Consider the following 19,356-nt stretch of genomic DNA (forward strand, 5'->3'; position numbering starts at 1 on the left):
AGTACACAGGGGCCACCTGTTTGTAAGCAGGGTAATGTGCTATTATTGGAAACTGCCTGAAGCATTGTGGAAATACACTTACACAAATGTAAATACATATACAAGCAGTCCTTGACTTAAAGCACTTCACCTTACAGACATTTGCATTTAGGGTGCTCAGCCAATTACACCCATCTTATTACTTAATGGCACTTAGGATGGATAGACAGCAAACAAATCAACTGACACCAGCCCCTCCGCTTCCTGCTGTGCACACTCTGCTGAAGCTTCCCTGGCACCCCCAGCCTGTAAACCTCATCCCTCTGGGCGCCTTCGCCTGCAACAGTCCGTGTCTGAGGGGCAAGTCCTTTGGCTCCAGATCAGCTCAGTCATTCCTGGGGTTTCTCAAGAGCCCTGGCACTCTGTATCAGAAGGTCAAGGGAGAGAAGGAACAGGACTAAATAGCAAACTGGAGCTAGAGGTAAAAAATAGGGATGGAGAAAATGGGAGTGGGCCTTGGGGTAGTGTCCAGTAATAAAATCACTTTTGGGTGGCTGATGAATTAATCTGAAAGACAAGTTCTAACGTGTTAGGCCAAACACAGGTGAGAAGAGTGAGGCAGAGAAGAGTTGTTTATTTATAGTCACAAGTAGCGCTTGGTATTTAAAATGGCCCATGAAAGGAAGAGGAAATCAGTGCTTTCGGAATGACTTCAGCCCTCTCTGATAAAGCTATGGAGATAAAATGGGAAGGCTTGATTTTTGTTGATTCTGTTTTGAATTCAGCTGTGCCCTTCGGTTTGACCATGATTGAAGCCACTGAAGCAACAAGATGTTGAGAAATCAAAGAATGAATAATTCATTTCAGATAAGAGTTGATTCATGCCTTTTGAAATAGGCATTGCTTAACATCACTGCTGAGAGAATACCTCCTCAAAGGCAAAAAAAGATTCTCTTCTTTCTGGATGGGAAGAGGGTGGGTCAGCTAGTACATCTGAAATTGCCACAAGTCAGTCAACAGTGTGGAAGAGGAACAATTAAAGCAAATAAACTTGGACCCAGTCCCCAAAGGGTCATCACTGATTCCAGGTCTCCCTAAAGTGACATGTGTCAAGTCCTTTCTAGGAAACCCTGAATCTTAAAATTGAAGAAGGTGTTTTTCAGCCTTCTTAATTTTTTGCAATAAAAATAAGGCAGAATTGTAGATGGCTACTGTTAAAACATATTAAATAGAATTTTGTATGACTGTGATTACAACTGTGTTTATATACAATAAATATTCTATAAACGTATACTATACGTTAAACACAAATAATTCATGGTACTTTTTCCGGTAATATCTGCCATGAGGAAGAAAAAGTACCTATATTTAAAGGTTTTGAACTTGAGTGGTTTTTTTGAAATTCTTTATTATCAGCAAATGTAGAAACTATCTAGCTCTACCTCTAATAGTAATTAAGCAGTTTCCACCTGAAAAATTATTCAGGAATTTTGTTCTTGAAGCAAGAGAGAAGTAACTATGAAATTCAGTCATAAAAATTATTAAAAGTTACCCGAGTTGGTACTACTGATTTTCACTGTTTGGAATATGTAGAACTTAACATTAGAAGAAAGATTTCCTTCATTCCAGGTACATCTTGTTTAATTAGTAATTTGAATTACTAACACTTTTGTTGACTCTTCTCAGTAGTATCTTTATATGTAAAGAGTTTAAAATTTTAAAAAATGTTCTTTGTTCTTTCATGATTCTTCTATATATATGTAATAATCAGAATAGTAGAAAATAATAGATTATTTTTTAAATTAGCCTGCATAAAACTGAAATTTTCTATATACAGTAGAAAATGTTTTTTTTCTTTATTCTGAGGGGGTAGACAATAACAAATACAGGGAAAGAGTTAAATACTACTAAGGGGGTAACTGTGAAATATGTGTCTTTTAAAGTATAATTTTTAATTCAAAATAATTAAACTCTACTTAGTTTATATACATCCAGTTCACTGAAGTAACTTGATTTGCATTCTCAATATATTGTAGAGCATTTTAGAATGTATTTAAATATAGATTATGGCACAGATTTATCCTTGTAAAAAAGAATAAAATATTTTGTAGCTACTGTATATTTTTCTTTCTGAGGATCACAAAATCCTTTACTAGACACAACTAATGAATCCAACCGGTTCTTCCCACCTCTACACCACCTCTACTCCCAGGGTCTTATTGGACAGAGTACCGAGAAAATAAACCAGGCTGCACTGGATAACTGCAGACATGCAAAGGAAAACTGAAATTTGAGGTCAGAGCTCTGGCTGATTTAGAAGGTAGTTGCTGGTGGAATACTTTCATCACTGGAGCACTTCTTCTGCTGGTATCTGTGCTATTTTCGTGCAGACTCCAGAAAATTAAGGTGTCCTTTTTGGATATTGTAAGAAGCTAGCTTTACCCATGATCAGATTCCAACTTCTAAGAGATTAAAGCACATACATTTTCCTTAGCATATACATTTTCCTAGTGTAGATATATCCTGTCTCTATTTTATCCATCATGGGAGAACAGAACACATGAATTTACTTTTTGCTGTTAAATCCTTTGCAAAATATGAAATTAAAAGGGAATACTGATACAGTGTTGCAAAATTATATTAATAGGCCTTTCTTCCTTCTTGTATGACAAGGAATGCACTATTTACATATGGAGGCGCCAGTCAAGGTGATTCACAGAGATCTCAAGTCAAGAAATGGTAACGTAGTCACATGTTTTTATTTTACCTGTTTTATTATAAAATATGTGCACCTTTGTATAGAAATAAGCATCATGCTTTCCACATCTTTTGTAACCTGCTATTTTGACTCACTGCTGGTACCATGGAAATCTTTCCACTATTAATAAATGTCAAAATTCTCCATATTCTTTCAAGAGGCTGCATGGTATTCCACTGTATAAATAGCAGAGAATGTGGACACTTGGGTTGTTTACATTTTTTCCCTATGATAAGAAATGTTGAGCTTCATACTTTTCAGTAAAAATTTTCAACACATCCCTAATTATTTCTCTAGAATCATTTTCTAAAAGAGGTGTTGCTGGATCAAAGCACAGAGTTGTCTATTTCAATTTTTAGATTGCTCCCTGTGCTAGCAGTTTGAGTTTTGTTCTTGTTACTCCTGAATTATTTGGTGTAAATATTTTATGTCACTCATAGTACCTGGAGGAGCACCCAAAAATGATCAGCATGAGTCTGAAAAGTAAAAGCTTTCTTTTTCTTCTTTCTCTTCTTCTCTACTTCCTAAAGTTTATCTAGGATCCTGTATTGTATAATTTGGAGAGTGAGCACTTTTAAATGACTTTGCAGGATTAGATGATACCTTCAAGTAGGAGTGGTAACAATGCTTCTTCCATTACATCATTCGAAGGTTCACGGAGAAAGCCAGTGGGATTATTTAGCTAGCCAGCACCCACAGTTTTCTAGTTAAAAAAAAAAAATCTTGCTATCAATTCATTTACATACTTTAATTATTTACATGCTTTCTAAGTGATTCATCTCAGTATGGAGGAGGAGAACTATTTGTTTTTGGAAAACCTTTAAATCGCTGCAGTTAAAATGGATAAAAGCTAGTAGTGTGATCCTTAGAATGAGTAGTCCTGGCCTGCGGGGGAAGGGGACTAGGGAATTGACCAGCTGTCCAGGACCGCGATATTTGTTGGGGTGGAGAAAGGGAAGTTATTGGCAGCTGCCACTCACGACAGTCCAGGTTGGACCCCCCCAACCCTGACCCTGGCTCTTCTTAGACATAAGCTTCCTGGAGCTAAATACTTTTAATGTGTATTGGCTAACAGGAAGTCATTACGAAATAATCTAGAATCTAGTAGGAAGTCTCAAGAGTTTTATGACTTTGTAAATTTTCAGTTCATGCTCAGAATTTCAATTTAAATAAGTTGTTTAGCTTCTCTCCTCTTAATCTGTTTTATTGGTATATCCTAAATCTCCCTTGAAAGGAAATGGTTAAATTATCCAGGCTGTCATTGTGAAAGCTAACAATGGAGAATATTTGTGTTCCCATTTTTAAAAATTACAGTTTGCATAGTTACTTGATCAGAAAACACACACACTTGAAACAGTATAGTCAAACTTTTAGGAATTTTGGGGGGAGGAGAGAGGGAATAATAGGACTTTCATTTTCTAAGTTATATATTTTTATAATGTCAGATTCTTTAATGAACACTTATTAATCTTTCAATGAGAAGAAAGTAATAGAGGTATTTTTTAAATAACTTAATATAGTATTAACAATATTTAAATCTCTATTTGAAAAATGTATAGCTTACTATATATAGTATCAGATCTACTCTTAGGCTGTTTCTGTGTATTAGATCATGCAAAGATTATTTTCCCCACTTACATTAGTAACAGCTAATAAATATTGATAATCAGCCAATAAACAGCTAATAAGTATTGATAACCTACCATGTTCAAGGCACTGTGTGGCTTATAAAGGAATGCCAGAAACATTTCTTCAGGGTTCTGTCCTTGGCCTCCTCCCCTCTTATCCTCTTATTTGCTCACTCCCAGAAAAGCCCCATCTACATCTTAACACTCCCAAATAGATCTCAACTTCAAAACTGTGTATCTATTTGCTAATTGAACAAATTCACATAGGTATTTTCGTATAACCCTAAAATGTATTGTGTCCAAATTGATCTTTCCATCTTCTCCCTACTCCCTAAAAAATATTCCCTACATCCCCTTTCTCAGTGAGTGGCCTAAGCCAGAAATTAAATAAAAAGGAATTACAGTTTGATTGCAGAGTTCCTGTTCTAACCATTACACTGTATGGCCTCTTTATGTCTTCTTTGGCTCCCCCCCCCCCCAGCCACTTATCCAAGCCCAGCTGATTCTGCTTTATGTTTCTTGGCTCTGCCCACTTCTCTGCTGTCCTTTGCCACAGCCTTAGCACAGGCATCCTCATCTCTCTCTCGGACCACAACACTGGTGCACAGTGATGTCCTTGCCTGCGTTCTGTTCCCCTCTGCACATTTGACCATTTCATTCTTCCACTTAAAATCATTCATTGGCTTTCCATCTCTGACAAAGGCTCTGCTGGACCTGGCCCATCCTTTCCAAAATCGTGTGCCTTTTCCTCTGCTCCTGACCTTCTGCACAAGCTCGCTCTTCTGCCTAGAAAACTGCTTTCCTCCCTGAGTCCTCCTCTTTCTGGTTACCGGGGATTTGTTCTTCAGGTCTTCGCATAGCTTCATTTCTTCCAGGAAACTTCTTCTGACCTCCTTACACACAGACTCCTTAGACTGCCCTTTGGTTTTATGGCAATCTCCATGTCTCTCATCACAGAACGTATCCCACTTTATTACAGGTGTTTGTGTCATTGTCTTTACCATTAGACTGTAAGCTCCATGAGAGCAGAGACAATGCCGGACTTGCTCATCGTCCTCTGTTGGAAGGTGGTACATGGCCTTGCCCACAGTATATGCTCAGCAAATATGTGTTAAGTGAGTGGATGCATGAATAAGTAAATAAATGAATGTTACCTCTGCCTTCAAGAAAACTACTCTTCATCTGGGAGGAAAAACCACATATACCATGAAGTGATAATGCTGATGACTTCCTCAGTATCACAGTGACAATCTAGTGGCAGAACCCAAGTAAAAACTTGGTTCTCTTGACTACTCCTAATACATGCCTTATTTACTGGACCGTACTACGTTTGATTTAAATCAGTGTCCTTGAAGCCTTTTTAATCAGCACCTTATGGAATTAGTTTTTTTTAATTTTTGTTTTAATGTCAGCTACTTTTTGCAAAATCCTCAATGCAGTAAATACTTTGATTTTACCTTTCATAATGCCATATGAAAGATAGAAATACTGGCTTATGATTTTTTTCAGTATGTGACAACTCCGATGATTTTCATAATTTATCTTTTCTTTCTTTTAGTTGTTATAGCTGCTGATGGAGTGTTGAAGGTAGGACTACTTATTTTAATTTTTTTTAATTTGTTAATTTCTGATGTAGGTTTGTGACTAATAACTCTTTTATTAAGCAATAACTAGAAAGTTGATACCTGTTTCTCTTTTCTCAGATCTGTGATTTTGGTGCCTCCCGGTTCCATAACCATACAACACACATGTCCTTGGTTGGAACTTTCCCGTGGATGGCGCCAGAGGTCATCCAAAGTCTCCCTGTGTCTGAAACTTGTGACACATATTCCTATGGTGTGGTGAGTTCATTTCTCATTTTTTGTTGCTAAAGGAAATACAAAAAGCAGACCACCTACAGAAGCAGGACACAACAATTGAACACAGGTTTAAGACAATGATGCTGTTTCTGGTGGAATGCCGAGACCAGTGGCAACAGAGAGAACACTTTCTATTACTAGAATGTTTACTTTGATCCCTTTTATGTGTCTGAGTTATTTTGTCCTGTGTAGAGAAGAAACCAACTGCCATTTCCAAGAAGCAAGTTAGATGGAACCTAAAATAGTGTTGGGCCTGATGCCCTCCTGTGGAGTGTGCTTTCCTGGGTGGACAGGTAACTGGAGAATATCTCTGTTAAGTCAGTAGAAGCATGGATCATTTGGAACAGGACTTCATTGTAATGAGTTCCTCAAAAACCACCAGTACATATGCCAAATGAGTTAATTAATGGGAAAAATTTTTTTTTTATCAACGGGAAATTTTTGAGTGTCAACTATTAAACTGGTTGGTGAGTGGAAAGTACAGAAGAAAATGGACTTAACAGTTAGCACATGGCCTTGCCCATGTTTGCTACAAGTCATGTAAAGTAGTGGCTACTGACACATGAATCTGAGGTCTCACGTAAGAATAACAGCAGAGCAACAGTTACAAAAATAGAATAATGTGGGGGTTGAGGGGTAGGATATTCAAGGAATAAAGACCACAGGAATGAATCAGTGAAGGAGCAGAAGCTTCTGGAGGAGGAGTTTTGAGATGGATCATTCTTAAGGAATGTGTTATATCTGAATTAGCAGAGAGAAAGAAATGGGGGCAGTGGGGCAGCAGAGGGCGGGGAAAGTGGTCAGAGTGGTTTTTTGGTGGAGGAAGAAATTCATTTGTTGCCCTTTTTTGAGGATGAGTTGTTTTTTTTTTTTTTTAAATCCCTGAAGATGCTGTATATCCTTTTAAACATACCAAGTAGTGTTTGGAACTCCTGTCTTGGCATCTCATCTCCCAGTCATACTGCCTGTTTATTTGTATTATTACTTCTTAAAGGGACATTTTCATAGTAATGGGGAAAGAAACAGTCTAACTTTAGACCAAATCAACATGCCTCTTCTTCCTGAACTTCTGTGTTTTCAACTGAAGGTAATAGCTGATGGTACAGGAGGAGACCAGCACTGTCAAACCCAGATCTTTTTCTCTAGGGTTCATCAGTCCCTATGTATTTGCTGCTGACCTCATTACCCACGCTTCCCGTTGGTTTCAGTTAGCTAGCTTTTTCTAAATCAAACTACATCTTTTGCATACCAAATTAATACTGGTGTCAATTTTGTCGGCTACGAAAAACCCACAAGTTCCTAAAGAAATACATTCTAAAGCTGGTCCTGTATGTCAAAAGTTACTACCTTCCAACCATCCTACAAATTATCTGCTGGGGAGTCTAAAAATGGGAGCATTTGTTGCAATTTAAGACTTTGTGTGAGATTATTTCTTCTTATGAAGTTATGTTCCTTCGTTTTTAAGCAAAAGTCTATTTATTGTGTAAAGCACTGTGCTAGACACCAACTTAGGGAAACTGAACTCTACTTTGCCTGCTTCTTGAAACCGTTGTCCCATTTTATCCTGTGGAACCAGGAGCCAGCAACCTTTTTTCTGTAAATAGTACCAGGTAGTAAATAGACTGTGAGGGCCACTTACCGTCTCTGTTACAGAGTCTTTTGTTTTTTTTTACAACCCTTTAAAACTGTTAAAACCACTCTGCAGCCTGTAGCGGGCAGTCGTTTGAGACCCCTCTGGAACAGGAGGGATTGGAAGACCAGCGACATGGCTGGAGAGCAGTTTCTCATGCTTCGAAAGGAGACCACAGCTCTCTCTCCTCTGCCTGCACAGTGTATATAAATATATATAAACATATTTAGATAATTAGGGTAATTTTTAATTCTTTTGCACATTTATATGAAGTAGGCGGCTTTTGAGGCTCATTTTAGCACTCTGCAAGTTCTCACACAATGCTTTTACATTTAAAATTCTTCCCAAGTCTTGGGATTTCCCTATCACAGACATTTTTGACCAGAAAGGCATGACTGTGAGTTATGTGTAGAGTGAACTTTCGGTTTCAGTGTTGTCTCGTTTATGAAAACACACGTCACACTGCCTTCTTCCAAAACCGTACAGGTGCCAGGGACTTTGTTGCAATGCACCCACCTACTTTTCCTTAGCTGAAATGGAATTTTGGTTCTGGTGACCGGGAACCAATGCCTTTTCACGTGTAAACTCTAAAAGTTAAGAAGTGACTTAGTTCAGTGGAGCTTAGGGTCTTTCCTTCCTGTATCCTTTTATAATCCACATGGACCCGCCCCCATGTTTAAACGTAGGTTGAATGAACATTTCTGAACCTGCAGACATTCAGCTTATTTTATTAAAAACCTTTCCTTCAAGTGACTGCTCACTACTTCTCAGCAGCTGGGTCTTGAACCCTTCTCTTTGCAAATTAGATTTTTTGTCTGTTTGTTTACTGACTCTGCTTTTGTTTTGAGAGATTAACAAATGCTTATTGACAAATCAGTCTATCAAGTAATTTAACGTAAAAGCAAACTTTACAGCCAGTCGCTGAACATTTCCAGTGGCGCTCAGTATTTACATACCCGAAAGTCGCTCTTCAGAACCTGTTTGCCTCAGTCACATGCTTTTAAATATCAACTCTACACTCCTGTGGGTCTTCTTTGAACTGGTGAAAAAAAAAAGAAATGCCTTTTCAGTGACCCTGTTAGTTTTAAAACAGTGTCTGCTCTTTTACTATCTTAGGGAGGTTTACTAGGATTGCTGGTTATTCTTACCCCGTAGCTGCATCAGCAGAATTCTGCACAGAAGCGTGCACATATGCTAATTTAGGTATAAATGACAAATCAGGATTTTATTTAATTCTGACTCCTTCCCATTCTATTCTAAATTAACACCATTAGTGAAAGAAAAAGTACACAGCTTGCTTTACCGAGGCTTTTTGTTTAATCAGTCACAAATATTTTTAAAATGAAGAAAGCATTACATGCCCAAAGTAGGTATTCCCAAAAAGAGCCAGGAGAGGACAGTTGTTAAGGTAGGGGCCATGATAGTTTTAGAAGTTTGTAGTCCATAAACTTTAAAAATGGTATCGATCTAGGAAAACAGTGTGGTTGTTAGAATTTTTGACAAGTCCTTTCAAAATAGGTGGGTAAGCAGGACTCATGTCAGGTATATCTGTTTGTATAAAATATCCCATTGTTCATTAAAAGTCTTTTCTGTTAATTGAGCCTCCCACACACATAGCAGTCACATACAGGTGGCTTTGAACCCCCACCCCCCCAAAAAAAACCCAATATATTTTTGCTTTTTATTTTTCTTCCTCAGACTTGCTGTAAGAATTTAGCTCTTAACAGTCTCAAAGTCCCTAGCCCTCCCCAGCTTAATTAACCTGTGTTTCTTCTTAACACATGGCAAGACTAGCCAGCCTTGCACAGCCTTAAAATAAATGTGCTGGTGAAATGCCAGAAATGGATCTTGTGATCCTTGCTTCTATGCTGGTAAACTTCGCTAGGCAGGCAATTGTTTCTATTTTAAAGGAATGAGATTTTTCTGTCCCCTTCTGATGATTTCTCCTGAAGGGCTAAACCAGGAGTGTTTAGGATATTAGCGACAAAAAAGAAAAGACATCAGGAAAGCAAAAATCATTAAAAGAATAAGCCTTCTGAGAACACAAGGCCTTGCCACTCTTTAGAAACAAAGCTCTCCTAATGGCAATGCAGAAAGGATTACCTCCTTAGACGCTTCTCAGCCAAAACCGGCTTTTGAAAATAGAGTGGCTTAAGAGAGAGCCCGCCGCCTCGCTTGTCTGTGAGCCCTGTTCCAGAACCAGCCCGGCTCAGGTGATGGCTTCCCATTGTTTGTAGAAGAAAAGGCAGGAAGAGTACACGGCCTTGTCCAAGTTTCTCTTCTGCAAACTGAAAATAGAAATTTTCCTTGCGTGCACAGTTTAAATGTGAGGACGTCTCAATATAAAATGAGCTGGAAAATATTTTCAAGGTGACAGATCACAATCATGTTTGGCCTGCAGCCCCATAACTGATATCTTCAGGCACAGTTTTAGATGCCTTTAGACCTCAGGTGACTTCCTCAACAATGTTACTTTTTTGTGCCAAATGTCATTTTGTTCAGTAGAAAAAGCTGTTGTCCTATCTCATGCCACTGACTTTTTGATACATTTCTGAATCTGGCGAATAAACAATAGGAAATCATGAAATGTGCTTATCCTAGAATTAAGCTAAAGACCTGACTTGGCCTTCAGAACCCAGCAGTTAAGGACATCAGCCCTGACAGTTTCCTGTCCCTGGAGTGGCTCCCTCCACTGTAGGAGCTCTTTAGAGACACAGAAAGGGAGTCGAATGAAACTGTCTTATTTTTTCCAGCGTTGGAACTCTTAGAGAAATATAACTCGGATCTTACTAGATTTTGGACGCCTTCCAAATGAATATTTTGGGAGAAGGAATGACATAAATCTTTTTCTGCTGTCACTCCCCAAGCTCCTGGTTTTGCATTTTACCTCCCAAAATCCAGGCAGTCTTCATTCACATGGGTGTGCATGTGGCGTATTGTGCAGGCAGGCTGGCCAAACTCTGCAAGTGGGGTCACAGACTGCTCACCTGAACGTTTGAGGGTCCTAAGCGGTTAAGTCACTCTCCCCATCCTCCTTAGGAATGCCAGATCTGTTCATTTCCTTGCTCTCAAACCCCTCCCACTCCCCACCCCAACACCAGATTGAGGGGCTTCATTTCCGGCTCAGCCCTCTCGCCGCCCAGTCCCCTCCCTCCCCTGTGCGGGCGGACCCTGTGTCAGGGTGACCCGACCCCACACCTGTTCCGGTTCTCACCCTTCCTTTACTTGCAGTGCTCGCTCGATTCCTCCCCTTCTGGGATGCCCCTTACCTTTCCCTCATCACTTCTGTGACTCAAATAGAATTATTCAGTAGCTCTTCTAAAGAAGTACCTTACACACTTGATTAAAAGCCCAAAGAGGTTTCAGTGGATTTTTTTTCTCTCTCACTTGAGCAGCATCTGCCAATTTCCCTGATTTTCCTGCTAATTATCTTCGTATTAGCCAGAACTCATTTCACATGTTATGGCTCAATTAAGACTGAGCTCTGATATAGAACTAAAGGTTTATAGGATTTGCTGGAATAAATCTTAAACTTACATTCTTATTTAGAAATGGGTTTTTGTTTTTACAACAAGAGAAATGTAAATCAAAAGTGCTGAGTTCGTTGGCTTCTGCAGGGCTCCATGCCTAAAGCAGGACCCATTGTTCCCTTTCCCCTGCAGCAGCTCTTCCCTCCCTGCGGTCACCTGTGGTTAAGACCTCGACCTGCAGGGTGAGACAGCAAGCTCATATCCTAGCTCTGCCACTTGTTAGCTGAGTGTCTTTGGGCAAGTTTATTTAACTCCCTTACGCCTTAGTTTCCTCATCCATACAGTGAGAATGATACCTGTGGGATTGAGCTTATTCATGATAACACACGTAAAGGGCATAGCAGAGCCCCTGGAACATAATCACTCAGTCAAAGACAGTGGTGGTTATTATTATGCTTATTATTGATAAAATTATAGTTCCTTTTGCACTTCGCAAAGTATCAGTAGATTCAGCTTTAGATACTCATTTGTATAAACAGAGAAAGTAACTGAGTGTAAAAATCTCCTTTACTCAGGGTTTAAAGAGAGTGCAAAGTCATTGGCTGTTTTCAGCATCCCCAGCCTCAGCTTTCCTTGGGCATATTCCAGTGCAGATTTATGAAGCATGCTAATCTCAGGGATTGCAGAGAGATGAACACACACATAAATTTGCACATACGTGCACATATACATGCACACAGCCTTTATGTGTATATAAGGTGTTTATTACATTTTAGAATATAGTGTAATAAACTATGTTATAGGTGGATGAAAATGAATTCCTTAGACTGACTCATTTTGAGAGATTTCTCCAAAACACAAAATCTAAATGTGACACTTTTGCAGGTACCTACCATTGTGGAGTAAGTGGTTTACCCAGTGATTTCAATCTGGGGCTCAATTTTTTTTTTTTAATGATACCGTCCTTGACTCTTTGAAAATATGGTTGAATTTCCAGTTATTATCTTATAGAGAAATTTATCAGAGGTTGAAGGTGGAAAGAGTTTTAACTAACAAAATATAAAATCTAATTTATGGGGATACTTGAGAATTCTGTTAATTTACAAGGTAAAATCCCTTAGGCTCATTGGTTACATAAAATTTTAAGCCTGGCTCTAGATGTTCTAATTTCTAAATCAGATTTTTAAAATATACATAAAAAAGACCAACAAAAAATATACATATGTAAAATTTATGGAAGGAGTCCTATGCGTTTTGCCCAAGTTTCTATTGATGGAGTTGGTTGTGTCTGGTAATTGGATACAGTTAAATATTAGATAAAGTTTCAGTAATATACCAAAAATATAAAGTACAAGAATAAAAATTCCACTTTCTTTTTGTTCCAGGTTCTCTGGGAGATGCTAACAAGGGAGGTCCCCTTTAAAGGTTTGGAAGGATTACAAGTAGCTTGGCTTGTAGTGGAAAAAAACGAGGTAAGACTACGATTCTCCATTCAGGTACATAGATCAGAAAACAGTATTGGGGTTTTGCAAAAGACTTTTTCATCTTCTTCAAATTGAAAGTAAGTTCACGCTTATGGAAAGATTAGCAGTAGGAGTTAACACAAAGGGTCAAAGTGATGTTATTCCTCATGAATGGACCCTTTACATCTAATTGTTGCAGCTTCACGTCGTGATGCTGTAGATCAAAAATTGTACAAGTACTGTACTAGTTTCTCAGTCTCAATTGTAAAACCTAGGGGTTTGTTCTTAGTGATGAAAGAAGCCATTGCGTCCAAGGTAGGGGAACAGTTTAACTCCATCTCCTGCGTTTAGGACATCTTTTTTACTGTCCGGGAGTTGATATATCTGTAAGAGACCTTCAGCTACTTCAACTTACCTCTCCCAGCAGGAGTCACTATAGTACAAGAAACTGTCGCTTAGATGAGAATTTCAAAAATAAAGGAAGAAAAAATAGTTTCAAAAAAGGGAAAAATTACAGTTTTGCCACCTACGTTGAACACTACATTGAAGATGAGCTCCTCACTGGAATTGGCGAGGCAGTGGCAGGACTGTTCCCTTCTTCATGCAGAGCCTTTCCATTTCAAAAGAACTTCAGTGGCGTAAACACCGTTTGTGCTGTGTCCCCAGCCTCGCTTTTCTTCTTCCCACAAATTGAGGCTTTCAGTTAGTTGGACCTATGAGCCTACATCAGAGGACATGGTACATTCATATCAAAGAGAGCAACTACATTTTGAAAGGTTTAAAATTGTGACTGAAACGCACAGCCATGGAAATTCTCAGCATAAGGATGAAGCATCCAATATCAAGGTATTATGAGAACTTAGATCGAGTAATGGAAGCACACAGTTGTCTTTGCAACGCTGCAAAACAGCCTTATTTCGCAAAACGTCTTCATTTCCACATGTTATCCGTGCCCTCCACAAAAGGTAAGGGTGCAACCTTAGGAGAAAATAATTTGCAAAAAGGTGAATGTGGAGAGCTATTCCCTTTTTAATTCTTTAAAAGAATGAGATTGATCTGCTCCCCATGTGAGTGCAGGAGCAAGCTGGATCTATCCAAAAGCAGCTATTGACAGAGAGAAACCAAGTGTCCATATTTTAGATCACATAATCCGCAGTTACCTTATTAATTTGTCCTCCTGAGCCGTTGCGAATGGAGGAAATGTTCGTGATAGCTGGACTTGATGGGAGAGGGCTGCCAATTTAAGAAAAACGAAAAGGTGTTAAATTGAAGAATGTGCCTTACTCATTGTTTCACAGAGGCTGTTCTGTTTTAATTAAATGTGAGGGTTATTCCTGGTGTGCTGTTAAATCAGACCTCACACACAGGATAGCTGATTATTTTCATGATATGAGAACCCCCTTGTTTCTGTTCTGTTTCTTTTGCCAGAGAGATGGTTGGATGTTTGGTTCTGGGTTTACAAATGAGAGTGAAGAAAATTATTGACCTTCTGTTGACTTTGGAGCAGAGCACTCAATGTCTTTTTTCCCCTCTACGTCATTTCAACATAAACAAGAAGGAAGTTTTTTTTTAAAGCTAACTGAACACTCCAAAATGTCTAAGACAGAGTAATTTTTACTTAAAAATAGTATTTCATTTAAAGGATGGCCTAATAGATGCAAATCTAAAGCACTTTCAAAACACTGGAGTATCCATCAAGGATTTTTAAAGCCGAAGAGAAAAATGAATTTAGAAGCTGCCTTGGGTTAGTTGACTTGAGGGCTGGGAATCATCTATATATAACCTTCAGAACCTCCTCAAAAGGTATGGGAGGAGGCCATCCCCACCCACCCCCATCTCCCCAGGGTCTCCTAGAGCATTTTATCCACAGTGTGATATGATGATCAACTAATAGTGGCTGGAGGCTACTCAAATGCCTCCCATGCTATATTTATTAAATATAATAGTAAGTGGAAAGAAACCCACATGGTGAAATAAGTTTTCTAGACTTTCTAATGAACCTAAGCACAACTGGGTATTGCAAGGATTTTTATCTGTCTGTTCTCATTGTGTACAATATTTATTTCATTCATCAAAAATATGGGAATTAAATTCAAATAGTGTCCATTGTCGTCATTCAAGAAAGTGTCTTCATTTTACCTCATAAATGGAGGCACTTATTCCCAAGACAAATTCTGTTGAGATGGCATGAAAATAATCCCCAAGATTTTATTTCATTTCATAATAAAACTGAGACTTTGACTTAAATATAATTCATAAAAATCCCTTCAACTTTGTTACTTTATTTATTTTTACTCTAGAAAATCTTGGGTTATTGAGTTGAAAAGAGAAAACAGTATTTTTTTTAAACAGCCATCTTTTAAATAGAGAATGACATGTTTAAACTTTCAGGGAGACATTTTAAAAGTGAGCCAGTCCACCCTAGAATGCTAGTCATCCTAGACTCATCGGAAGTTACAAAAATATTACAAAGAATTCTGTATACCCTTCACCCCGCTCCCCCCACTGGTGAGATACAAGTATGGTATAATACCCAAACTAGAAAATTGACACTGACACATTACTCTTAACTAGACTCCGGACCTTATTTGGTTTCACCATTTAGGATTGCTTTTTGCATCTATAGGAAAATTAATACTTTCTAAAAGTGGTATCTCAAGGCTTTGATTGTAAACCCTTAATAATGAAATAAGGTCTTCAAACAATAATTTTTCCTATTATTAAATCCTGTTAAAACTAGAACCCATAAATTGCTGTTGAACTTTACAAAGCAAACAATGAACCTGTATAGAAGACAAGAAATTAAGAGGGTATTACCAATACATTTTTAAAATCTTACAGATATGTGTATCTGCCTTTGTAATTTCCAAAAAATTAATTAGTAGTCATTCAGAATGTTTTGGCAATATAACTTCTATCTTTATAAATACTTAAACGTGTTTTGTTCTAAGTAGCAAAACTACTGTTCCTTATTAACATAAAAATCCTCAAAAACTTAATCCATTGTCTTTGAAAAAGGACTTTAGAAAAAGATAACAAACTTGACTTAAAAAATTATTATTGAATCTTATGTAGAAAATGGTGCAAAAAAAAGTGATCTTTTTTAAAAATGTCATTTTTTTAGTGATTGGGAAATACTTTTAATTTCAAATTTGAAACTTTATTTTAAAATATTTAAGTTGTAAGTAGCGTTACAAATCTGCTGCTAATATCTGATTATTTCAGAATGTTCTAATGCATTAGCAATGCCCACAGTTATGTAATTGAGACTTAAGTATTTTGGATTCTCTTTTAAAGTACTTTCTAGTGCCCCAAAATAATCCCTTAAAGTGTCTGAGTCAAGATTTAACTGATATTTGACCATGTCAGATAATTTAAATAATTTTGTCTTTTTTTATGATGTCTCAGATGTGGCATCTAAAGTCTGAGTAAGAAAAGACAATAGAAAAGATCAATGTCCATATTCATCTATTTCACATTTCAGTCCTTGGGAAGATGTTGTGCTAAAGTTATTCTGGAAATGTTACCCTTTATGAAAGCTTATTTTTCATTACCCACAGAGTACATTTAGTCACATAATTGCAGTCACTCTCTGTTTTTATTAGTTGCCATCCCCAGCCATTTTACACTAAAAAAAAAAAAAAAAACCAAAAAAACCTGATTTTCCTTTTGACCTTCATCAGAAGATTTCTAGTTCACATTATAGTAAATATAGTACCATTTACTACATCTTGCTCTATACTATGCAATTGCCAAGACTTGAAGTTTAAAAATGCTTAGTGTAGCCCATAACTTGGAGAGGTTTTTTTTTTTCCTACTTTGCTTTAAGGTTTTATTTATTTTGGTTTATTTCTATTTTAATTCCAAATATAGATTGTCTGTTTTCTTGCCAAGGCAACTGTTTCTCAAGTTTTACACGTAGCCTTCCCCAAATCCAGCTAAATTGAGTTTTGAATGTTTTATTTGCAAAACTTCCTGGCAAATGATGCTGTAGAATAAACCTTCTTAGTACAGTGGTTCTCACATCCAGTGCGTTCTTTATACCAACTGTGTTAATGCTCCCTCTTCTTCCCTGAGATGAAATTCAGAGGTGGTGCCACCTACCTACACACACTGCATTTTAAGTCAGCATAATGCTCTAAATGTAATATAAGGAAAAAATTAATCAAATATGTATTGCAACATAAATATGCTCATTCATGGTAACTGAAGAGGTGATAATGGAACAGTTTTAGATGCTTGCACGTATGAATAAATAGAATTCAACAGCAACAAATGCAAAGCAGAGTTAGGTTGTATTAACGATTCGAGTACCATGAACAACACTATCGTAGGCAAAATTTTCCCAAAATCTTGGTAAGGTTATGAATAATGCACCTGTGCTTGATTTATTCTATTTGGTAGTTGCAGTCATAGAAAGTTGAATGTATTTTAAAAATATTCAAGAATACTCTGTATTTATTTATAAATCAGAAGATTCTAGGATCAGAACATTATAAACCTCATTGTTTGCTTGTTTTATTTACATGAATACACAGGACATTTGAAGTTTAGTGGAATGCAGGAAAATTCTTTTTTTTTTAAATTACAGTTACTATGTGTCAATTTCTGGTGTACAGCACAGCGTCCCAGTCATGCATATACATACATATATTCATTTTCATGAATGCAGGAGAATTCTTAATCAGGGCTTTACTATACATATTGAAGGGTGGCCAGCATTCTTGACCTGCTCCAGGTGCAGCCCTCCAGTCTTTAAAACAAATACGCCTCTGTAGCTTTGTAAACTGCCCCTGGGGGCGTTACATGTTCTGTGAGAACCACTGCTGTAGAATGTGAGAACAGGACTGATACTCTCATTATAATCTTTGTCCTGTCAAGTCCTTACAGTTTATGGGTTTGGCCAAAACTAAGCCACAGTGAGTCATCCATTCAGAATGTCTCATTTGCCAAAGAGAAAATGCACACTTTTTAAAAATTATCTCCATGATTGTCTGTGCTCAAGATGTTCTCAGAAATTGTACACCTATTGCCAAAGCTGAAATGGTTTCCTAGTTACCTGACCTGTTTTTATATTTCATAGTTGCCTTTAACAATACAGTGACAGACTTGTGGTTTCAGATTTAGTGTTTATGTTCCAACTCGCTCCTCTCCCACTATAGTTTCTCTAAGGCTTGATTCTATGTGTTGTCACATTTGTTATGCCGAACCTGATTTCTTCATCCACTGTGATTCCTCTTTCAAGGAAACCTATAAGTATCTTTAGAGATTAGATACAAATCTAAATGTGAATTCTCACCTGCCATATGCTAATTAATGGAAGATTTAAATTTAATGTCTTGTTTATGCCACTAAATTAATTCTTTTGTACCTTTCAATTAGTATTTCCTTCCTTTAATGAGTAAATCCTTGTGTTTCATTTTGTTTTGGTTTATTTTTTTCTTTCCCTGTTACAGAGATTAACCATTCCAAGCAGTTGCCCCAAGAGTTTTGCTGAACTGTTACATCAGTGTTGGGAAGCTGATGCCAAGGTATGTACATATTTTGTTATTGTTGTTGTTCTGAAATTTCACTTGTTTGACTTTGAGTTTTTAAAACCTGGGGTAATAAAATCCATTACAAAGCAAAGCTGGACTGCTGCTCCTCTGAGCCCCAGATGGACTGTGAAGGCCTTCTGTTGACATCTGCTTGTCTTGATCCCTGGAAACTCATTACTGGCTCTTTCCCACAGCACTCTGGCATTCTTGAGTCAATCAATAAAAAAGCATTTATTCCCTTGTTTTTCGTCTTTAATAATAACTGTTACACCTTCGTGTTATAAAAATGCTAGCACACGGTGCTTATTGTATGCCAGGCACCCTATGTCCCTTAACTCATTTATTCCTCGGAGTAGCTCTGTGAAATAGGTACTGTTATTAACGTCATTTCACACGTGAAGAACCAGGGCACACAGAGGCTAAGCAGCGAGCTCAAGGCTGCACAGCAAGTAAGTGGTGCAGCTGGAGAGTGAACCCAAGCAGGCTGACAGGAGTCCCTGCGCGTGACCACATCGCCCTGCTGCCTCTCTAACCAAAGACCAGGCAGGAGGAGCACTTCTCAAGAATCTTGATGTGCACTCCCTGCGGAGTTTCGGGGATGTTTTTTAGGCTGTCACAATAGAGTTGGAGAAATTCCAAAATTAAGGCTTTCATGTGGTTATCACATTCAAGCACGGATGGCCCATTTCCTTTCCCTGCAAAGATGGGTTTAAAAGACTCTCACATACATACAGAAGTGTTTACGTATAAAATGATAGGCGAGGCTTGGATTTGCTTCCAAATAAAGTGGAGAGAAATGGATGACTGTATAGATTAAATAAGATGGGCCGTGATGATTTTTTTTTTAAACAGAGAGGCCACATCAGAGGCCACATTTATTTTTTTTCCTTTTTCAGTTTTATTAGGTAGATTTATAACAGTTTGACTGCACATATATATTACATTGCATGTAAATACATGTATACAATATACTGCACATTTTTTTAGTTTACATATATGTACTGTTCATTGTTTCTAAGACCAGATTAGAGC

The 19,356-nt window shown here is 37.7% G+C and overlaps 1 protein-coding gene across 5 annotated transcripts in view; it reads left to right on the forward strand.

Annotated features, from left to right (window-relative positions):
• The window catches only part of MAP3K20 (mitogen-activated protein kinase kinase kinase 20), a 155,767-nt gene that overhangs the window by 77,494 nt on the left and 58,917 nt on the right, over window positions 1-19,356 (forward strand). For all 5 annotated transcript variants that reach the window (XM_032479703.1, XM_032479706.1, XM_032479704.1 and 2 more), the window contains exons 5-9: window positions 2,653-2,718; window positions 5,924-5,952; window positions 6,069-6,206; window positions 12,710-12,796; window positions 18,244-18,318. In XM_032479703.1, coding sequence (XP_032335594.1) covers window positions 2,653-2,718; window positions 5,924-5,952; window positions 6,069-6,206; window positions 12,710-12,796; window positions 18,244-18,318 — 395 coding nt within the window. The remainder of the gene's footprint in view (window positions 1-2,652; window positions 2,719-5,923; window positions 5,953-6,068; window positions 6,207-12,709; window positions 12,797-18,243; window positions 18,319-19,356) is intronic.

The sequence above is a fragment of the Camelus ferus genome, chromosome 5, assembly GCF_009834535.1.
Source record: "Camelus ferus isolate YT-003-E chromosome 5, BCGSAC_Cfer_1.0, whole genome shotgun sequence".
NCBI lineage: Eukaryota > Metazoa > Chordata > Mammalia > Artiodactyla > Camelidae > Camelus > Camelus ferus.